General features: G+C 45.2%; 1 protein-coding gene across 8 annotated transcripts in view; it reads right to left on the minus strand.

Moving 5' to 3' along the window:
- The window catches only part of LOC110500696 (neurexin-2), a 1,050,333-nt gene that overhangs the window by 19,964 nt on the left and 1,012,396 nt on the right, over positions 1–17,973 (minus strand). For 6 of the 8 annotated variants that reach the window (XM_090214789.1, XM_090214786.1, XM_090214788.1 and 3 more), the window contains one exon: positions 12,218–12,307. The exons of the other annotated variants lie outside the window; for them this stretch is intronic. In XM_090214789.1, coding sequence (XP_090070915.1) covers positions 12,218–12,307 — 90 coding nt within the window. The remainder of the gene's footprint in view (positions 1–12,217; positions 12,308–17,973) is intronic. 8 annotated transcript variants of the gene reach the window in all.

The following is a 17,973-nucleotide window of genomic DNA, read 5'->3' on the forward strand; positions in this document are numbered from 1 at the left end:
GAGAGAGAGAGAGAGAGAGGGAAGAGAAAAGTGGTAGATAAAAAGGGGTAGAGAGGTGGGCAGAGAAACAAAAAGAGACAGACAGAAGAGAAAGAACAAAGCAGAAAGAGGAAAGGAAAGCGACGAGGAAGACACCATCAGTCTCTGTCTCTCCGTATGCTGACCAATTCCCCACACTCACACATACACAGACACAGAGTAATGAAACAACGGGGGACAGTATCCATCACACGAGGGGGATTTCCCCTGGTAACACGTTAGGGAGATTGGAACCTTGCCTGAGCCGTTCTGCTGCAGGTGGCGGCCATTACGGCTCGACTCTGGCACACGCAGGCCGCTCAGTTTCATAGCAGAGCCTGAAGAATGTGGAAACTGGCAGAGTAATAGATTGCAGGCTGTAGTAGTGGTCTGACCCTGAGGCAGGGGGCTGGGTGGAGATGCATCTCATTCCCCACAGAGGTGGAATACATTGCAGGCGGTGCTAGCCAGTGTCATTGACCCCACCTCACCTGAGACACACAAATGATGAAGTGCCTCGGAGAAAAAAATAAAAAAACATCCCATCCCAGAGAACGGAGACGGACGAGCCGTTTAGCCAAAATAAACCCCTTTGATGGAAATGGTTTTCATGTTTAATTCAACGGCGCTCTCTCTTCTCGTCCTCCAGTCATTACTATGCATCTGGATTGGACGGATGAGGGCTCGTCCCATTTGCATGATCCAATACTAATGTGTTACCAGGGGGGGGGGGGGGGGGGGACTTGTTTTCATTTATTCTCCTCTTTTTCTTTGCTGATGTCAGTTCTTTTTTATTTCCCCTCTGCTTCCCTCACACTCATGTTCTCAGTGGATGGGGTGTCATACTGGGCCAATCAGGTTGCATATCAGAAGTGATGACACTTGACCTCATTCATGGGCTTCCATGGGGGGTGTGGAGGGTGGAGGGAGGGGTGAGAGAGGATTACTGTTGGATATTTATTTGTAGGAAGTGGGTTAAAATGTAACTTGATGAGGTAATTACGGCAGAGAGAGAAAAGAGAAGAGGAGAAACCAAGAGAGGCCTGTCTTAATGGATTAATCAATCCCTGTTGAGAGAGAGAGAGGGGAAGGAGTGTGCATGCGTGTCTAATGCGTGCACAATATGTATAGTAATAATTGACATTAGGAAGATGAGATTATTTTGACATTTCTACATTATAAACTCCTAGAGGACAGACTTCAAGCCTTTAGAGGACAGAAATCCAAAATAGCTTCCATTCCATTTCAATTAGCATTACTTTTTTATTATCCTAATGGGGTAACATTATTGTGTGTGTGTGTGTGTGTGTGTGTCAGCAATAAAGCCTCCAGAGAGACAGTCCATTACACATGTCATGCCATCATTAGATGTGATGACTAGGTCCTCCATGCCTGCCATACAGTATGTTGACAGAATATAGCTCCCTATCACTCTATTATCTCTGTAAAGATGCAGTTTAACATGTTCTGTTGGGAAAGGAGGGGGAGGGGAGAAGAAGGGGAGAAAGAGGGGGGGGGGGGGTGTGGAGGGGACAAGGAGGGGGAGGGGAGAAAGAGGGGAGAAGGAGGGGAAGGGGAGAAGGAGGGGGAATGGAGAAGGAGGGTGAGGGAGAGAAGGAGGGTGAGGGAGAGAAGGAGAGGGAAGGGAAAATGAGGGGCAGAAGGAGAATGAGGGGAGGGGATAAGGAGGGGAGGGGAGAAGGAGAGGGAGAGGAGAAGGAGATTGGATTGAGGATGGACAATAGGAACACACATGCATGTAGTAGGTGCACACACACACACACACACACACACACACACACACACACACACACACACACTCACACACACACACACACACACACACACACACACACACACACACACACACACACACACACACACACACACACACACACACACACACACACACACACACACACACACACACACACACAGGAGTTTTACCATGGTCAGGTCATGTGGTCAGGAAATACTGCTGTCTCAAATTAGTTCAGATATCAACTAGCGGATATCTGGAATCTCCAGTAGCTATGAGGAAGCTAGGGAATACAGTACCCTGCTGAGTCTTAGCCAGTAAGAAGGAAATGCGTAGGCTGAGAAAAGTAAACTAAAACAATATTTTTAAACATTATTCAACACTTGAGAGGTCCTTGGGGGATCCTTGAAGATGTTTTATTTTCTCCTCTACACCAGTCAGAGGAATAGATGCCCTCAGGAAGAAAGTGGAGGGAATCAGTGTTTATTTGTGAGACTGTCCGATGGAAAGGAGACTTTAACAGGGGCTGATGAAGTTATTGTTTCAGGGCCTGCCGGGTTAAATTGAAACTGACGTGTCACTTCAGAGCCAATTTGGCCTGGGAGGGTTTAGAGGAAGGGAGAGGAGAGAGGAGAGAGGTGAAGGTCTGGGCACAACTTGCAATCAGACTGCTTAATATGACACAACCAGGTGTGTGCGTGTGTGCATGACCGCTTGCATAATAACATGCGTGAGCTGTCTGAGACGTGTCATCAAGGTGACCTTTACCTGTACGTGTGATAGGTAGCCATTTAGAACAGAAGGTTGTTTCCTCTGTGTGGGTGTGTGAGTGTGAGTGTGAGTGTGTGTGTGAGTGTGTGTGTGATCTAACGGTGGACAGGGCTGGGCTGCATTAATGAGAGTTCATTGTACCAATTTGAGTGTTGGATCAGGTGTCAGCTCCCTGGTCTCCTCTCTCTCTGGGCCCTTATGATGATGGGCACATAATGGCCCTAGGGCCCGGGGCCCAGGCTCCAAAGGCTGGGAAGGGAGGTGACAGCCACTAGCTGGTCCTCATTAAAGCAGGCATTCAGGACGATACACACTACTGCCTAAATAACTTCAGCCCTGCTGATTCTAGAGTGATGGACGTCCTTCAGCCTTGCCGACTCTAGAGTGATGGAGTCCCTCTGCACTGAAGGAACTCAAGTCACTTAGGTGCTTGCCTGATATTTATTTGTCTATCTCACAATCTCTCTTGTCTCTCTCCCTGCATCTCCTTTTCTCTCACACACTTGACATGTAGCTCTTCTCTGTTCTCAGCTTCCTCTATCATTAGGACATGGCTGTAGCTCTTCTCTGTCCCCAGCTTCCTCTTCCTCTATCATTAGGACATGGCTGTAGCTCTTCTCTGTTCCCAGCTTCCTCTTCCTCTATCATTAGGACATGGCTGTAGCTCTTCTCTGTTCCCAGCTTCCTCTTCCTCTATCATTAGGACATCGCTGTAGCTCTTCTCTGTCCCCAGCTTCCTCTATCATTAGGACATGGCTGTAGCTCTTCTCTGTCCTCAGCTTCCTCTTCCTCTATCATTAGGACATGGCTGTAGCTCTTCTCTGTTCCCATCTTCCTCTTCCTCTATCATTAGGACATGGCTGTAGCTCTTCTCTGTCCCCAGCTTCCTCTTCCTCTATCATTAGGACATGGCTGTAGCTCTTCTCTGTCCCCAGCTTCCTCTATCATTAGGACATGGCTGTAGCTCTTCTCTGTTCTCAGCTTCCTCTTCCTCTATCATTAGGACATGGCTGTAGCTCTTCTCTGTCCCCAGCTTCCTCTATCATTAGGACATGGCTGTAGCTCTTCTCTGTCCCCAGCTTCCTCTATCATTAGGACATGGCTGTAGCTCTTCTCTGTCCCCAGCTTCCTCTATCATTAGGACATGGCTGTAGCTCTTCTCTGTTCCCAGCTTCCTCTTCCTCTATCATTAGGACATGGCTGTAGCTCTTCTCTGTCCCCAGCTTCCTCTATCATTAGGACATGGCTGTAGCTCTTCTCTGTCCCCAGCTTCCTCTATCATTAGGACATGGCTGTAGCTCTTCTCTGTCCCCAGCTTCCTCTATCATTAGGACATGGCTGTAGCTCTTCTCTGTTCCCAGCTTCCTCTTCCTCTATCATTAGGACATGGCTGTAGCTCTTCTCTGTTCCCAGCTACCTCTTCCTCTATCATTAGGACATGGCTGTAGCTATTCTCTGTCCCCAGCTTCCTCTATCATTAGGACATGGCTGTAGCTCTTCTCTGTTCCCAGCTTCCTCTTCCTCTATCATTAGGACATGGCTGTAGCTCTTCTCTGTCCCCAGCTTCCTCTTTCTCTATCATTAGGACATGGCTGTAGCTCTTCTCTGTTCCCAGCTTCCTCTTCCTCTATCATTAGGACATGGCTGTAGCTCTTCTCTGTTCTCAGCTTCCTCTTCCTCTATCATTAGGACATGGCTGTAGCTCTTCTCTGTTCCCAGCTTCCTCTTCCTCTATCATTAGGACATGGCTGTAGCTCTTCTCTGTCCTGGGACATCCAGTCTATTTGATTGACGGCTAGCGCTGGGGGTAGGAATAGCACTAGGGACCAGGGAAACCATGTAGACAGAGAACATGAGAGAAAGAGTGATATAAAGGAAGTGATTTACAGGAGAATAAGAGGGGAGGATGAGAAATGCTGTAGAGAGAGTGAAGCGTCGTAGCACTCCGGCCTCATCACGACCTTCTCTAAGGCCTCACACTTTATCACTCATTAGTGGTGCAACCAGGAAAATAGTCCCAGTCCCTTGGTTGTTCTGAGACAAGAGAGGATCAGGGAAGCAATGAATGCTCCTCACTCCATAAATGGGGCATCTGGGTAAAGGGGAAGGAGGCGTGGAGGCAATCACTTGCGACAACGGCGAATCACACGAGAGCTTAGTGGCTGATAGCTTAGCAGGGAGGCTAGGAGGTAAGAGAGGTATTCCCGCTTCGATTTCCTCACTGAGGGGATGTGGTAACAATCCCCTAGCCCAATGCTATGACCCCCTTGTGTAGCTGTGAAGGAGGGGTGTGCTATTTTTTTGTGTGAGGAAATGTCGAGACGGGTTGAATTGTTCTAGGTGTCGTAATCTCCCAATTGTTAACATACGGAAATGAAAAAAGATTGACTCTGCAGTTGTACCCGTTGGCGGTTGTTGTGAAATTAGTGGTTATATGGAACAACGGAATGATGAAATAAAACATTGAATACTATTCATATTACCAGATTACACATTTCAGTAAGTGATTTCTTCGGGTGTTTTTTTGTTTGTTGGGGGGGGGCCGGAAGCCTAGGCACACTAAGATAATCAATTAATAAGATATAATAAGATATAATGTTGATCTTGGTGTTCCTTCGTGTATGTTATGTGTATATTATTGTGTTTTAATATGACTAAATAACCTAGTTGATCTGCCATTTTAGCTTCTGTTTTTTTTTTACGATCAAATAAACAAAACCCCCAAAAATGGAATCTACGAGGGAGAAAGAGAGCCAGACTGATGGTGAAAGAAAGATATGTGGTTTTACAGTCATTCTTACTATCTTTATGATTTCTCTTTTTATTTCCATCGAAAATGAGTGGAGACGGACAGTGCTATAAGACACCCAGAGAGACTATAGCCTGTACGAGTTAACCACATGAGTTAACCATACGAGTTAACCACATGAGTTAACCACATGAGTTAACCATATGAGTTAACCACATGAGTTAACCATATGAGTTAACCATACGAGTTAACCACATGAGTTAACCATACGAGTTAACCTGTAGACATAGAAGAATGATTGGGGAATTGGGACATGAGAAAGGACAGGAGAGAGGGAGGGAGACAAACGAGGACTAAAGGAAGATAACAGGCTGAGGATGGTATGTCATAGAGTCAGGGGAGGGAGGGACGAAGACATGACAGGCCTGATAAAGGAGAGGAGTGAGAAAGGGTACGAAAAGAGTGTTAACCAGGGATTATGGAAAGGGAAAAAAGGTTTAGAGAGAGAGAGTGAGAGAATAAAACATAAATAAAGGGAGAGAAAGGAGGAAGGAGTTTGTAAAACAAAGGGAGAGAGAGAGTGATGGAGAGAAGAGCATTGTGAGAGAAGGGGGGAGAGAGAAGATGAGAGAGAACCCAGGGGAGAGAAAGGAGCAGAGTTACTGTAACAGAGGGAGAGATGGAGAGAATGTGTCCACTGATGTGCTAGCTAAATGCACGTAGGACTGATACAACTTCAGTGGTTAACTAATCATACTGCTATCGAAGCAGCTAGGCTGAGAAAAACCACAGGACTCTGCTAATGGATCCATAGGAAACCTGTTCACGTCAACTGTCTCACTGCTCCACTCTCCAGTGACCAGAAGAGAATCGCTCACAGGGGCGTAGTGCATCTACATCTGTGTATCCATCCACCTCCTATGTTTGCTTGACAAGAGAAAAAAAGGACAGGGTTTTCAGATGAGCCGTCAATTAGTAGCTGTGGAAGCCGTGGAGGAGTGGGCTGTGTCCGGGGCCACGCTCGGCTGCCTTATGCACAGATTGCCTGTCTGAAGACTGAGGTAATGAGAGCAAGACTACAACCTTGATGTGGAGCGGAGGGGGTGGCTTGAACACAGCTTAGCCCCCTTCCAAGTGGCTAAGGTGGGGGGGAGTGGCAGGAGGAAGGTGGGCTGTTCTGGATCTAATGGAACCCTAGTGGGAAGGATCAGAGGGATTGGAATTGGAGACGAGGTGACTCTTTCTCTCCGACATCATTATATTACCTCTCTTTCTGATTATCCAGGAGAGAGGGAGGGACACGCGGGCACAGAAGAAGAGGCTACCATCTTAAGTGTTTGCGGTGGCGACTCGGCTAGTAGAGAGGATGGAGGGATTACCCAGGCTCCTCCACTGCCTAAGCACTGTTTGGGGGTTTTGATTGACAGAAGCTTGGAACGTTTACACTGAGAAGTTTTCATTTGGCTCTTTCCATCGGAGATTCCCTCCCTCGTCCCCTCCTCTTTTCTGGCCTTCCGAGCCAAGAGAGAATGGGGTGCGCTGCAGACAGAGTTGATGATGAAGTGGGTAGTAGCTATCTCTTTAGCACAAGGCGCTCTTTGCTAATTAAGTCTTTCACTTTTTCTTTATTCCCCTGGAAAAGTAGACGATTTGGTCACGTTGTGAATTAATTGTGTTTGACAAAGGACGGCGAGGGCCAGAATGCACGTGACTGTAACGGGTACACTGGGAATCGGGAAGCAAGTACTGGGAGGGAATCGTTTAATAAATAGAACACGGTACAAAACAAGAAACAGGAAAAGCATACAGACATGAAACCGAAACAGAGTTTGTAACACCTGAGGAAAGAACCAAGGGGAGTGACAGATATAGGGGAGGTAATCAAGAAAAGGGAGTCCAGGTGAGTGTCATGAGGCGCAGCTGCGCGTAACGAAGGTGGCAGGTGCGCATAACGATGGGTAAACTGGAGGCAATGGGCGCCAGCGAGGAGGAGCGGGAGTAGACGTGACAGCGACATTGGAAGAGAGCCAGGGGACATAGATAGAGACACACTGTGGTGGGTAGGTACACGAGGACTCCAGATTGGGTACAATACACTAGATAGGACAGGGGTACTGGCTTTTTCCATATCTGGAGAGATCTAAGAAGTGCTGAAGAGCATATCAATGAGCTCGGGACAGATCCTATTTCTCCAGTCACTCCAGCTGCAACGATGCTGTTCCAGGCCATTTCATGGTAGGGGACAGAGAAATAACACAGCCAAAGTGCCCCATTATTTAAGCCAGGAGGAAATGGTGTCTCGCAGCCACTTAAAAGAGAAAGAGTGAATGAAAAGAGGTGAAAGAGGAGCCAAATAAACTCACCATGGGCGGCCTGGAGGGGCCTGCAGGGGCCACAGAGCCGGCCCCACTGGTGAGAGGCCCGGGTTGAAAAAATATCTGCAATAAAGCCAGGCTCACGCATGCCCTGTCTGGATGGGCGCCCAGCCAGGAGGGGTTGATTTGGGCCTTGGCTCTGGTATCGAGTGGGAGGACTCGATCATCCTCGATTAGGGAGAAAGGGGGAGCCTGAACCAGACCATTAATCACTGAACATTAAGCCTCAATCACTCACTAGATGACAGCCAGGCACCACTGTTGACACAAAGGCCTTGTGGTGTGTTGTGTTCCTCATTCACTCCCTCCCTTCCAGTCTCATCCACCTAAACAAGTCTCGGGCCGTTCCCTTCGGGTCCTTAATTGAAACGGAGGGTTTGGCATCCTCCCTAAACCCAGATGTATGCCATAATGCTCCCAGGCATCCTCCCTAAACACAGATGTACTCCACAATTCTTCTCTTCTCTCTGACTGGAATATATGGGAGTAAAGCCAGGAAGTAAATATACCCTCATTGGCAAAAAGCAGAGAACAAGGGAAATCGATTCTCACTGGTTATTTGTCATCTCTATTTTCTTCTCCCTCTCCGCTCTCTCCCCAGAGAGATTAGGAAACAGTCTCTCATTCTTGTTCTAGAAAAGAGGATGTGCTGTCATTGGGAGTTTGTGGTGCCAAGACTTGCGAGGATGAGACAAAGAAAAGTGAGGGAGAGAGAGAGAGAGAGAGAGGTGAGAGGGATAGAAAACAGCAGAGGATTTGGGGTGCTGGATATGAGGTGAGAGAGAGAGAGAGAGAGAGAGAGAGAGAGAGAGAGAGAGAGAGAGAGAGAGAGAGAGACAGAGAGAGAGAGAGAGAGAGAGACAGAGAGAGAGAGAGAGAGAGAGAGAGAGAGAGAGAGAGAGAGACACGAGGCACAAGGGAAAAGGAGGGCACATCCGAGCGAGTTTGGTTGGATTGAGCTGCTAAAAACTTTTGAGTCTCTTATTTCCCCCCCCCCTCCATTGAATACCTATAGGTGCTGCCATTTTGGATTTATTCAGCAGGCCCTGGGAGGGCCAGAGATGTTCTCTCTGATCTGCCTCAAAGTCTGGAGGAGAACAGAGAACGAGAGCTGCACACTGAGATGTGTGATCCAACAGCCAGCTCTGGGCTGGGGGAGATATTGTAATACCTACTAAGCTCTTCCTGCTTCAGCCAGTAAAGTCTGTTGGGAGCATTGATAAGCGTGTGAGTGTGTGTGTTACCTACCTTTTCCTCTGCTTGATTCTACTCCACACTTGACTTTAGGGGAAGTGTATTGCTCTAAGGTAGCATGCAATCTCATGCAATCTTTATGCCACAAAATAAACCACTCTTCATTCCTCTAGTTACCCCAGCTAGTTTTTACATCAATGAGAGCAAATGTCCATTCTCTGTGGTCATACAGTTCCTCAGACTTGACCACACTGACCACACTGACCACACTGACCACACAGACCACTTGACCACAGACTGACAATGAGTCCAGGTCAAGACATCTGAAGCAATGAATACCCTCTGTGACCATTTAAGGGTTGGACCACAGTTTAACAACAGGGGTGTGTGGAGGACCAACTCTATAAGTTATATGCCGTCTGGACCAGTACAGACCAGGCAGCAATCTCCACACGATACACTCTCTTTCATTCATACACACACACACACACACACACACACACACACACACACACACACACACACACACACACACACACACACACACACACACACACACACACACACACACACACACACACACACACACACACACACACACACACACACACACACACACACACACACACACAAATTCAACACACAGCATTGTACATCCCACACAGCATATGATTGACATATCATTTAACACATTTCTGTTCATTAACAAATGGCACAAACATATTTAATGTGGGACAGTAAATGTTAAAGGGACCTTATAGTCTTGTAACTTTATGCTCAAAGAAGCACTTGTGTAGTAGCAGGGTTCATCAAAAACAACAATTTAATTCAGATGCAGTGCTTAGAATTTGGTGTTCAAGTTAATTGGTTTGTTTTTAACCCTCTGAGTTTTGCGTTTCGGGGGACGGGGAGGGGTAAGGGGAGAGTTGGGTATTCTGACACTACTTGGTCATGGTTTATGCTTAGCAAAGCACTTAGTTAGCAGTTTAGTTGTTAATATCCTGTCTATGTATCCTGTCTAAGTTCTAGGTTTGGGAGGAATTTAGACAGTTCCAATTGAGCTCAAACGTAAGCATTTCACTTCACCTGCAGAAAGATCGGCAAAAGAATGTGTATGCGACCAATAAAATGTGTATTTTTTTATTTGATGTTAGAGATGTTTATAACCGGGTTATGACTGAGGGCTTCTTGGCTGTGTGCTAGCTATGGCCCAGAAGGTAAGACAGATCCTCTATCTAGGAATGTTTTTGGTGTGATTGTCAATAACATACTGGCCTTCTGTTCATAGTGTTGTGGGGATGGGAGTGCTGTGGGGAGAGTCAGCCCTCAGTAATTAGTGTGGGTTGAGTTTGGTTTGCTTTTATGTGTTTAGATTCTGCTTAGTTTAGGTCTCATGAGTCATCTCTGTCTGTTTCCATAGCAAGGTAACTTGAACTTTAACCCTTTGAGTTTGAACTTCCCCTCCCTCCATCATCATCTTCTTTATTGGTACCAGTGTTTCTATACTGGTCTCCTCAGCCTTCTCTGGCACTGTTGATTCTTTGGTACTTATTGTGACATCGTTATTTTTCCCTAAATCTGGTTGGTAAGTAATATCAAATCATCCTCATTAATGTATGATTTTTAAATATGTGTTTTTGTTCAGCTGATTCTGGTTGTGATATTCTGATTCTATCCAACATGTGAATTTGACCTATGAATCCAAATGACATGAAATGAGCAGTTTACTGGTTCTGTTTTTATCAAATGAACATGGGAAAGCTGAATTATGTTGTTTGACTCTCACATAAATACAAATGAGTTTATGTCGACTCTTTCCTCGTATACGTGTAATCACTTACAATTCTATTTCAAAGAACAGCCTGCCCACAGCTAATTAGAAGATGTAAAATGTGATTAATTCATGGCACAATTAAGAGTCACACAAATGGAATGCAAAACGTGGGTGAAGCTTTCAGAGAACCGTAGAGATTCAGGATTTCAACTCATTTCCCTCAATGAGTCATATTGGACTGTGTTGTGACGGCTGATATCAACGCATTCGAATCTGAGTCAACTAACCAATATGCCGATTGAAACAGCAGTCACAAAATAAGTAGCATTAAACCGTTGCTAAGAGCCCGACTCTCAGTACTTCCGAAGTATCGTTTTATGTGACTTAATAAGGCCCATCTACACCCCATAGTTGTCGCTAGTTATCCTGCTAGGTGTGGACGGCCCATTATTGTGCTACGACAGCGAAACTAGCTAGCACTGATTTAAAATGGCTGATATTGTGGTGTGACTGTGGTAACTGTCGCCAGAGAGATGGAACGAAAGGGGGAGTGGAGGAGGATTAATAAAGGCCACACCTCCGTTGGGGGAGTTTTTAGAATCAACCACCTTTCAGCGGCACAAACACACAACACAGGACAAAGACAAAGAGGTCGGGGATGTTTGGCACTCAAAGGGTTAAAGAGTCGTCACTTTTAGTCGGATCCAAACTGCAGATCGATCGTGCTCATTGTTGCCGGACAGAATGAGGCTGACACAACAAACTGTAGGCTTATTAGCAAAGTCCATAAAATACATTAAACAGTCCCTTTAACTTTTAATGACTTTCAGGTGGCTACTTTTCTCCGGAGTGTCAGAAAAGAATTAAGTGGTTGTTGTTTCTTCCTCCATTTGTCACTTTTGTGAATAGGAATTTGAATAATAATCACCATAATTAATGCAACTTCACAACAGCAAACAACAGACACAGGAAGTGAAGCAGAAGGGAACCAATAGGATCTGTCTATTTCCATCTTGTCTGGTTGGTTACTGGGGGGTTATGTTGGGGTTATTGGTAAGTTAGGACTCTGAAGAGATGCAGCCCCTTGTCAAGGTGCCTTGGACATGGTTCCCCTGTCTAGTGTAACCCTTACCACTGACTCTGTAGTTCAGTACCTTGTAATGCTATGAAGAATGTGTAAGGTACTGTAGCATCATACGATTATTAATAAGGGAGGATGTGATCAATTTGCAAACTTCGATGTGGCCAATTACTAGATTGAATGAGCACATCTAACTAGTTGCTTTCGGGGGCGAGAACTGAAATCTGCTAAAGTGTACAGTACAACTGTAGTAGATATGCTAATGTTGCAATAGTTACATGTTTAAATGTGTTATTCGTGTACTACCTGAATGGTGATTGGAGACTGATGATTATGGTCATAAGCCAATCGCATGGGACATATGTGAATCAGGGGAACCGGAAAGTGCCAATCACATCCACCTTTGTTGCGTGGACTGCACCTCCTCCAGAGCGGTGGTTATCGGTGATTAAGTGGTTAGGTCATTAGTGGAGTGTTAAGGTTTTTTTTTAGTTACCTTTGTCGAGTAGCCACTCGTCAACTACCCGACCAAGCCGGTATGGGATTCTTTGTCTAGCAATAGCCAGGCGTTCATTATCAAAGTTCCCTTTAGAGAATTTGGAAAAGACAGAGGGCAGCAGGTTAACATCTGGAAGGTCAAAGGTTCAAAGGTTAAAGGTTAGAAAAAGGGCAACATGGCAAAAGGTTTAGCAAGGTTATGTATGTTAAAATCAGCTTTATGTAGTTTCAGGAAGTAGTAGCTTTTTGCGGACTGGTTTGGATTGGTTAGACAGCCTTCTAGTTACCTCAGGTTTAAACTGTTGTTTTGGTTATGAGTCCGGTAAGTTAAACATATTTATGAATAATTTAGAAATAGTCTATTAGTATAAATGGATACCTGGCAAAGTTAATAGCTTGGTGGACAGTGAAAATCAATAACATACAATTAAATCAATACTACTAATCCATAACAAATGTCAAACCCCAAAATAAAAAACATTAATTTCTAGCAATATCATATGCATTAACATCACCATTGCATTATTCAAACATTTTCATGTATTCACCATCAACCATAACATATTTCATATTCAGAGACCCGAGCACAGAGTATTTAAACACATTTCATGGTTAATACCAGGAAGACATTTTTGTTCGAGATCCCACGCAACCATCCTTAGAGGCAAGTCTCTGAGCTCAACTCCGAAACTTCAAATCTCATAATGCAACACTAATTCCAAGTTGTTCACTTCTGGGTAAATGGAAAGCCCTCTGTGGATTTGAGCTCTGTTTTTTCCTACATCCATAACTTATCAAGGGCTTTTTTCCCCAGCGTAATAATCAGGGGCTCATCAACGGTACTGCATAATTGCCATCATCTCATCAGCATGTCAAAAGCACTTCATTTCTGTTCCATTAAACTGCACGATAGCATTTAGCCAGAGCTAAAAATGATTATCTCCCTCATCGTTTCAATCAAATTCCACCTCTGGATCAGACAGTTTAGAGTCAGGATCCTGAGAGCTTCTGCAGCTATAGAGTGATGCCTGGGGTGAGAAGACACGCAAGACAAGAAAGCCTGAAAGACGGCATATTAACACTCCAGAGTGCTGTGCTGTAATTCATGTGCTGCAACATGGATGGTGCTGGAGCTGCTATAGCCGCGGTCAGGTAAAAGGTAGGGGCGTAACGTAAGGGGTAGGGGCGGAACGTAAGGGGTAGGGGCGTAACGTAAGGGGTAGGGGCGTAACGTAAGGGGTAGGGGTGTAACGTAAGGGGTAGGGGCGTAACGTAAGGGGTAGGGGCGTAACGTAAGGGGTAGGGGCGTAACGTAAGGGGTAGGGGCGTAACGTAAGGGGTAGGGGCGTAACGTAAGGGGTAGGGGCGTAACGTAAGGGGTAGGGGCGTAACGTAAGGGGTAGGGGTGTAACGTAAGGGGTAGGGGTGTAAGGCGTGGGTATAAAGCATTGACTACAGTGCTTTATATACACACTCAGTTTTGCAGTACCCAGGTCCACTCCCCAGGAGTCTCTATACACAGGCCTGTGTGTGTAGTACAAAATGTCAACTACGGAGAGGTATGTCTGTGGGTGTGTGAGAGAGAAAGAAAGAGAGAAGGCAGGAAAGAGTGTGGAGGAGGGGGTATAGACCTGACAGGGTGACGGAGGGGACGAGAAGAGGTGGAAAGGAGGAGGGGAAAGAAACGAAGACGTCAAAGGAAGGGATGACAGGCGGACAGATAGTGAGTATAGAATTGGAGAAAGAGGTGAGAGTCAGAAGGTGTAGGGGGAAAACATGAGTCACAGTCATTTGCATGCAGCACAACATACAGGCCAGACGAGGGGTGTGTGTGTGAGTGTGTGTGTGTGTGTGTCGTATAGCTCACATGAGATTCTCCAGGTAACCCTAGGAGATTGGCCTGTGCAAAGCCAGTGCTGCAATTATAGAGCTCCTCTCTCCACTCACAACCCATTTAACAGCAACGCCAGCACTCTGCAGCTAAGCAGATTAGAGGGAGATACACACAGAGGCAGAGATGGAGAGATGCAGCGACAGAGAGAAGGATAAACAGAAAGAGGATGAGAGAGAGAAAGAGAAAAGAAAAGAAAATAAGAAAGAAAATAAATACTGTAGTGTGAGGCAATGGTCCTTAGTAAGATGAATCAATATGTGAGGGTATGTTCTCCTCTCTCCCTAGACATATAAGTCTCCCTCCCTCCCTCCCTCCCTCCCTCCCTCCCTCCCTCCCTCCCTCCCTCCCTCCCTCCCTCCCTCCCTCCCTCCCTCCCTCCCTCCCTCCCTCCCTCCCTCCCTCCCTCCCTCCCTCCCTCCCTCCCTCCCTCCCTCCCTCCCTCCCTCCCTCCCTCCCATTACCAGAAACTGGGCACAGCATCGAAAGAGGCATGCCTTAGGCAGTCTGGCAACTAAAACCCTCCCTTCTACTAAACATTGAACAACCTAGTTCAGCATCTCTGAGTTACAAAGCCCTCCCTCTAGTGGTAGTATCTGACCACTGCAGACATTTTAGTAAAACTCCATGGCTTTTCTCAAAATACAGTTTTTCTATACGGCATCTGTCCTTTCTTCCTCCCTTGAAGTAATCTTTGATCTTAATCTATGTAGGGGACATTTATCAAGTTAGATCATGGATTTACCTCAAGGAAATGTCCTACGAGGCACTGTGTCTCCTCTCAGTAGAGGGAGGTTGAGAAGTAGGGGTTCCCACCAAATAGCACAAAGTCCATAATTAGATTACAATGCGGAGATTAAAAGTCATCCGGGGTATATCTGCCCATGTCATCCATTATCAGGTTTATTAGTTCATTATTCTTGCCATCCTTTCCTCCATAGCTGCAGAGGGAAGATAGAAGGGGGGGATTTAGGGTTTAAGAATATCCTCCTCTCTCCCCCCAGCTCCCCAGGGAGCCCCCAGGTGTTTGACTAATCAGAAATGGGGAAGATGCAGGAGGGGGGGGCGTGTTAAGCATCGACAGTGGAGTGTGTGTGTGCGCCTCAAATCAAATGAAATCGAATTTTAATGGTCACATACACGTGTTTAACAGATGTTATCGTGGGTGTAGCAAAATGCTTGTAAAATGCCTGTGTGTATCTGTGTGTGTGTGTGTGTGTGTGTGTGTGTGTGCGTGTGCATATGTGTGTGTTAGAATCAATAATAGATTGTGTGTGTGTGTGTGTGTGTGTGTGTGTGTGTGTGTGTGTGTGTGTGTGTGTGTGTGTGTGTGTGTGTGTGTGTGTGTGTGTGTGACTAAGCGCGTGTGTTTTAGCTCCTCAATGGCAAACACAATAGCATTAACAGCCCCTTGAGTGAAGTCTCGTCAACAACAACGAGTGGAAAATAACTGCAGCAGGATCAACAAACGACAAGCGGAGAACCCAATCCGGGATTGGGAGTCTCATAGGGTGGCGCACAATTGGCCCAGCGTCGTCCAGGTTTGGCCAGGTTCTTACTGTAACTGACTTGCTTAGATAAATTAAGGTAAAAAATATATATACACTAGCGTTCAGAAGTTTGGGGTCACTTAGAAATGTCCTTGTTTTTGAAAAAAAAGCACATTTATTTGTCCATTAAAATAACATAAATTGATCAGAAATACAGTGTAGACATTGTTAATGTTGCAAATGACTATTGTATCTGGAAATGGCAGATTTTTAATGGAATATCTACATAGGTGTACAGAGGCTCATTATCAGCAACCCTCACTCCTGTGTTCCAATGGCACGTTGTGTTAGCTAATCCAAATGTATCATTTTAAAAGGCTAATTGATCATTAGAAAACCCTTTATCAATTATGTTAGCACAGCTGAAAACTGTTGTCCTGATTAAAGAAGCAATACAACTGGCCTTCTTTAGACTAGTTGAGTATCTGGAGCATCAGCATTTGTGGGTTAGATTACAGGCTCAAAATGGCCAGAAACAAATAACTTTCTTCTGAAACTCGTCAGTCTATTCTTGTTCTGAGAAATGAAGGCTATTCCATGCGAGAAATCGCCGAGAAACGGAAGATCTCGTACAACGCTATGTACTACTCCCTTCACAGAACAGCGCAAACTGGATCTAACCAGAATGGAAAGAGGAGTGGGAGGCCCCGGTGCACAACTGAGCAAGAGGACAAGTACATTAGAGTGTCTAGTTTGAGAAACAGATGCCTCACATGTTCTCAAATGGCAGCTTCATTAAATAGTATCCGGAGAACACCAGTCTCAACGTGAACAGTGAAGAGGCGACTCCGGGATGCTGGCCTCTAGGCAGGGTTCCTCTGTCTAGTGTCTGTGTTCTTTTGCCCATCTTAATCTGTTATTTTTATTGGCCAGTCTGAGATATTACTATTTCTTTACAACTCTGCCTAGAGGGCCAGTATCCCAGAGTTGCCGCTTCACTGTTGACATTGAGACGGGTGTTTTGTGGCTACTATTAAATGTCTACAATGTATATCTGATCAATTTGATGTTATTTTAATGGACCAAAAATGTGCTTTTCTTTCAAAAACGAGGACATTTATATATACATACATACATACATATATATATATATATTGACCCACCTCCACTGTAAGGATAAATTTGCAATGCACTTTCAAGGGGTGCCCTGAGTGAGTTTTAGTTGCAGCTATGATGCAGTAAAAGAGTGTGACTACCTACAGTACCAGTCAAAAGTTTGGACACACCTTCTCATTCAAGGGCTTTTCTTTACTTTTACTATTTTCTACATTGTAGAATAATAGTAAAGACATCAAAACTATGAAATAACACATATGGAATCATGTAGTGACCAAAACAAATATATATATATATATATTTGAGATTCTTCAAAGTAGTCACCCTTTGCCTTGATGACAGCTTTGCACGCTCTTGGCATTCTCTCAACCAGCTTCATGAGGTAGTCACCTGGAACGCATTTCAATTTACAGGTGTGCCTTGATAAAAGTGAATTTATGGAATTTCTTTCCTTCGTAATGCGTATGAGCCATTTAAGTTGTGTTGTGACAAGGTAGGGGTGGTATAAAGAGGATAGCCCTATTTAGTAAAGGACCAAGTCCATATTATGGCAAGACTAGCTAAAATAAGGAAAGAGAAATGACAGTCCATCATTACTTTAAGACATGAAGGTCAGTCAATTTGGAAAAACCATGAAGCGCTTTGATAAAACTGGCTCTCATGAGGACCGCCACAGGAAAGGAAGACCCAGAGTTACCTCTGCTGCAGAGGATAAGTTCATTAGAGTTACCAGTCTCAGAAATCGCAGGTGAATAGATTATCTCCGCATGTGTCTGTGATTTATTTCGAATTCAAGGTGCACTTAACCAGCATGGCTACCACATCATTCTGCAGCAATAAGCCATCCCATCTGATTTGCGCTTAGTGGGACTATCATTTGTTTTTCAACAGGACATTGACCCCAAACACACCTCCAGGCTGTGTAAGGGCTATTTGACTTAGAAGAAGAGTGATGCAGTGCTCCGTCCAATGACCTAGCCTCCACAATCACCTGACCTCAACCCAATTGAGATGGTTTGAGATGAGTTGGACCGCAGAGTGAAGGAAAAACAAGGGCTCAGCACATGTTATTTCATAGCTTTGATGTCTTCACTATTATTCTATAGTACAAATCAAGAAAATCCCTTGAATGAGTAGGTGTGTCCAAACCTTTGACTGACTGTGTGTGTGTGTGTGTGTGTGTGTGTGTGTGTGTGTGTGTGTGTGTGTGTGTGTGTGTGTGTGTGTGTGTGTGTGTGTGTGTGTGTGTGTGTGTGT

This window comes from Oncorhynchus mykiss, chromosome 21 (genome assembly GCF_057628025.1).
Source record: "Oncorhynchus mykiss isolate SJ-2025 chromosome 21, ASM5762802v1, whole genome shotgun sequence".
NCBI lineage: Eukaryota > Metazoa > Chordata > Actinopteri > Salmoniformes > Salmonidae > Oncorhynchus > Oncorhynchus mykiss.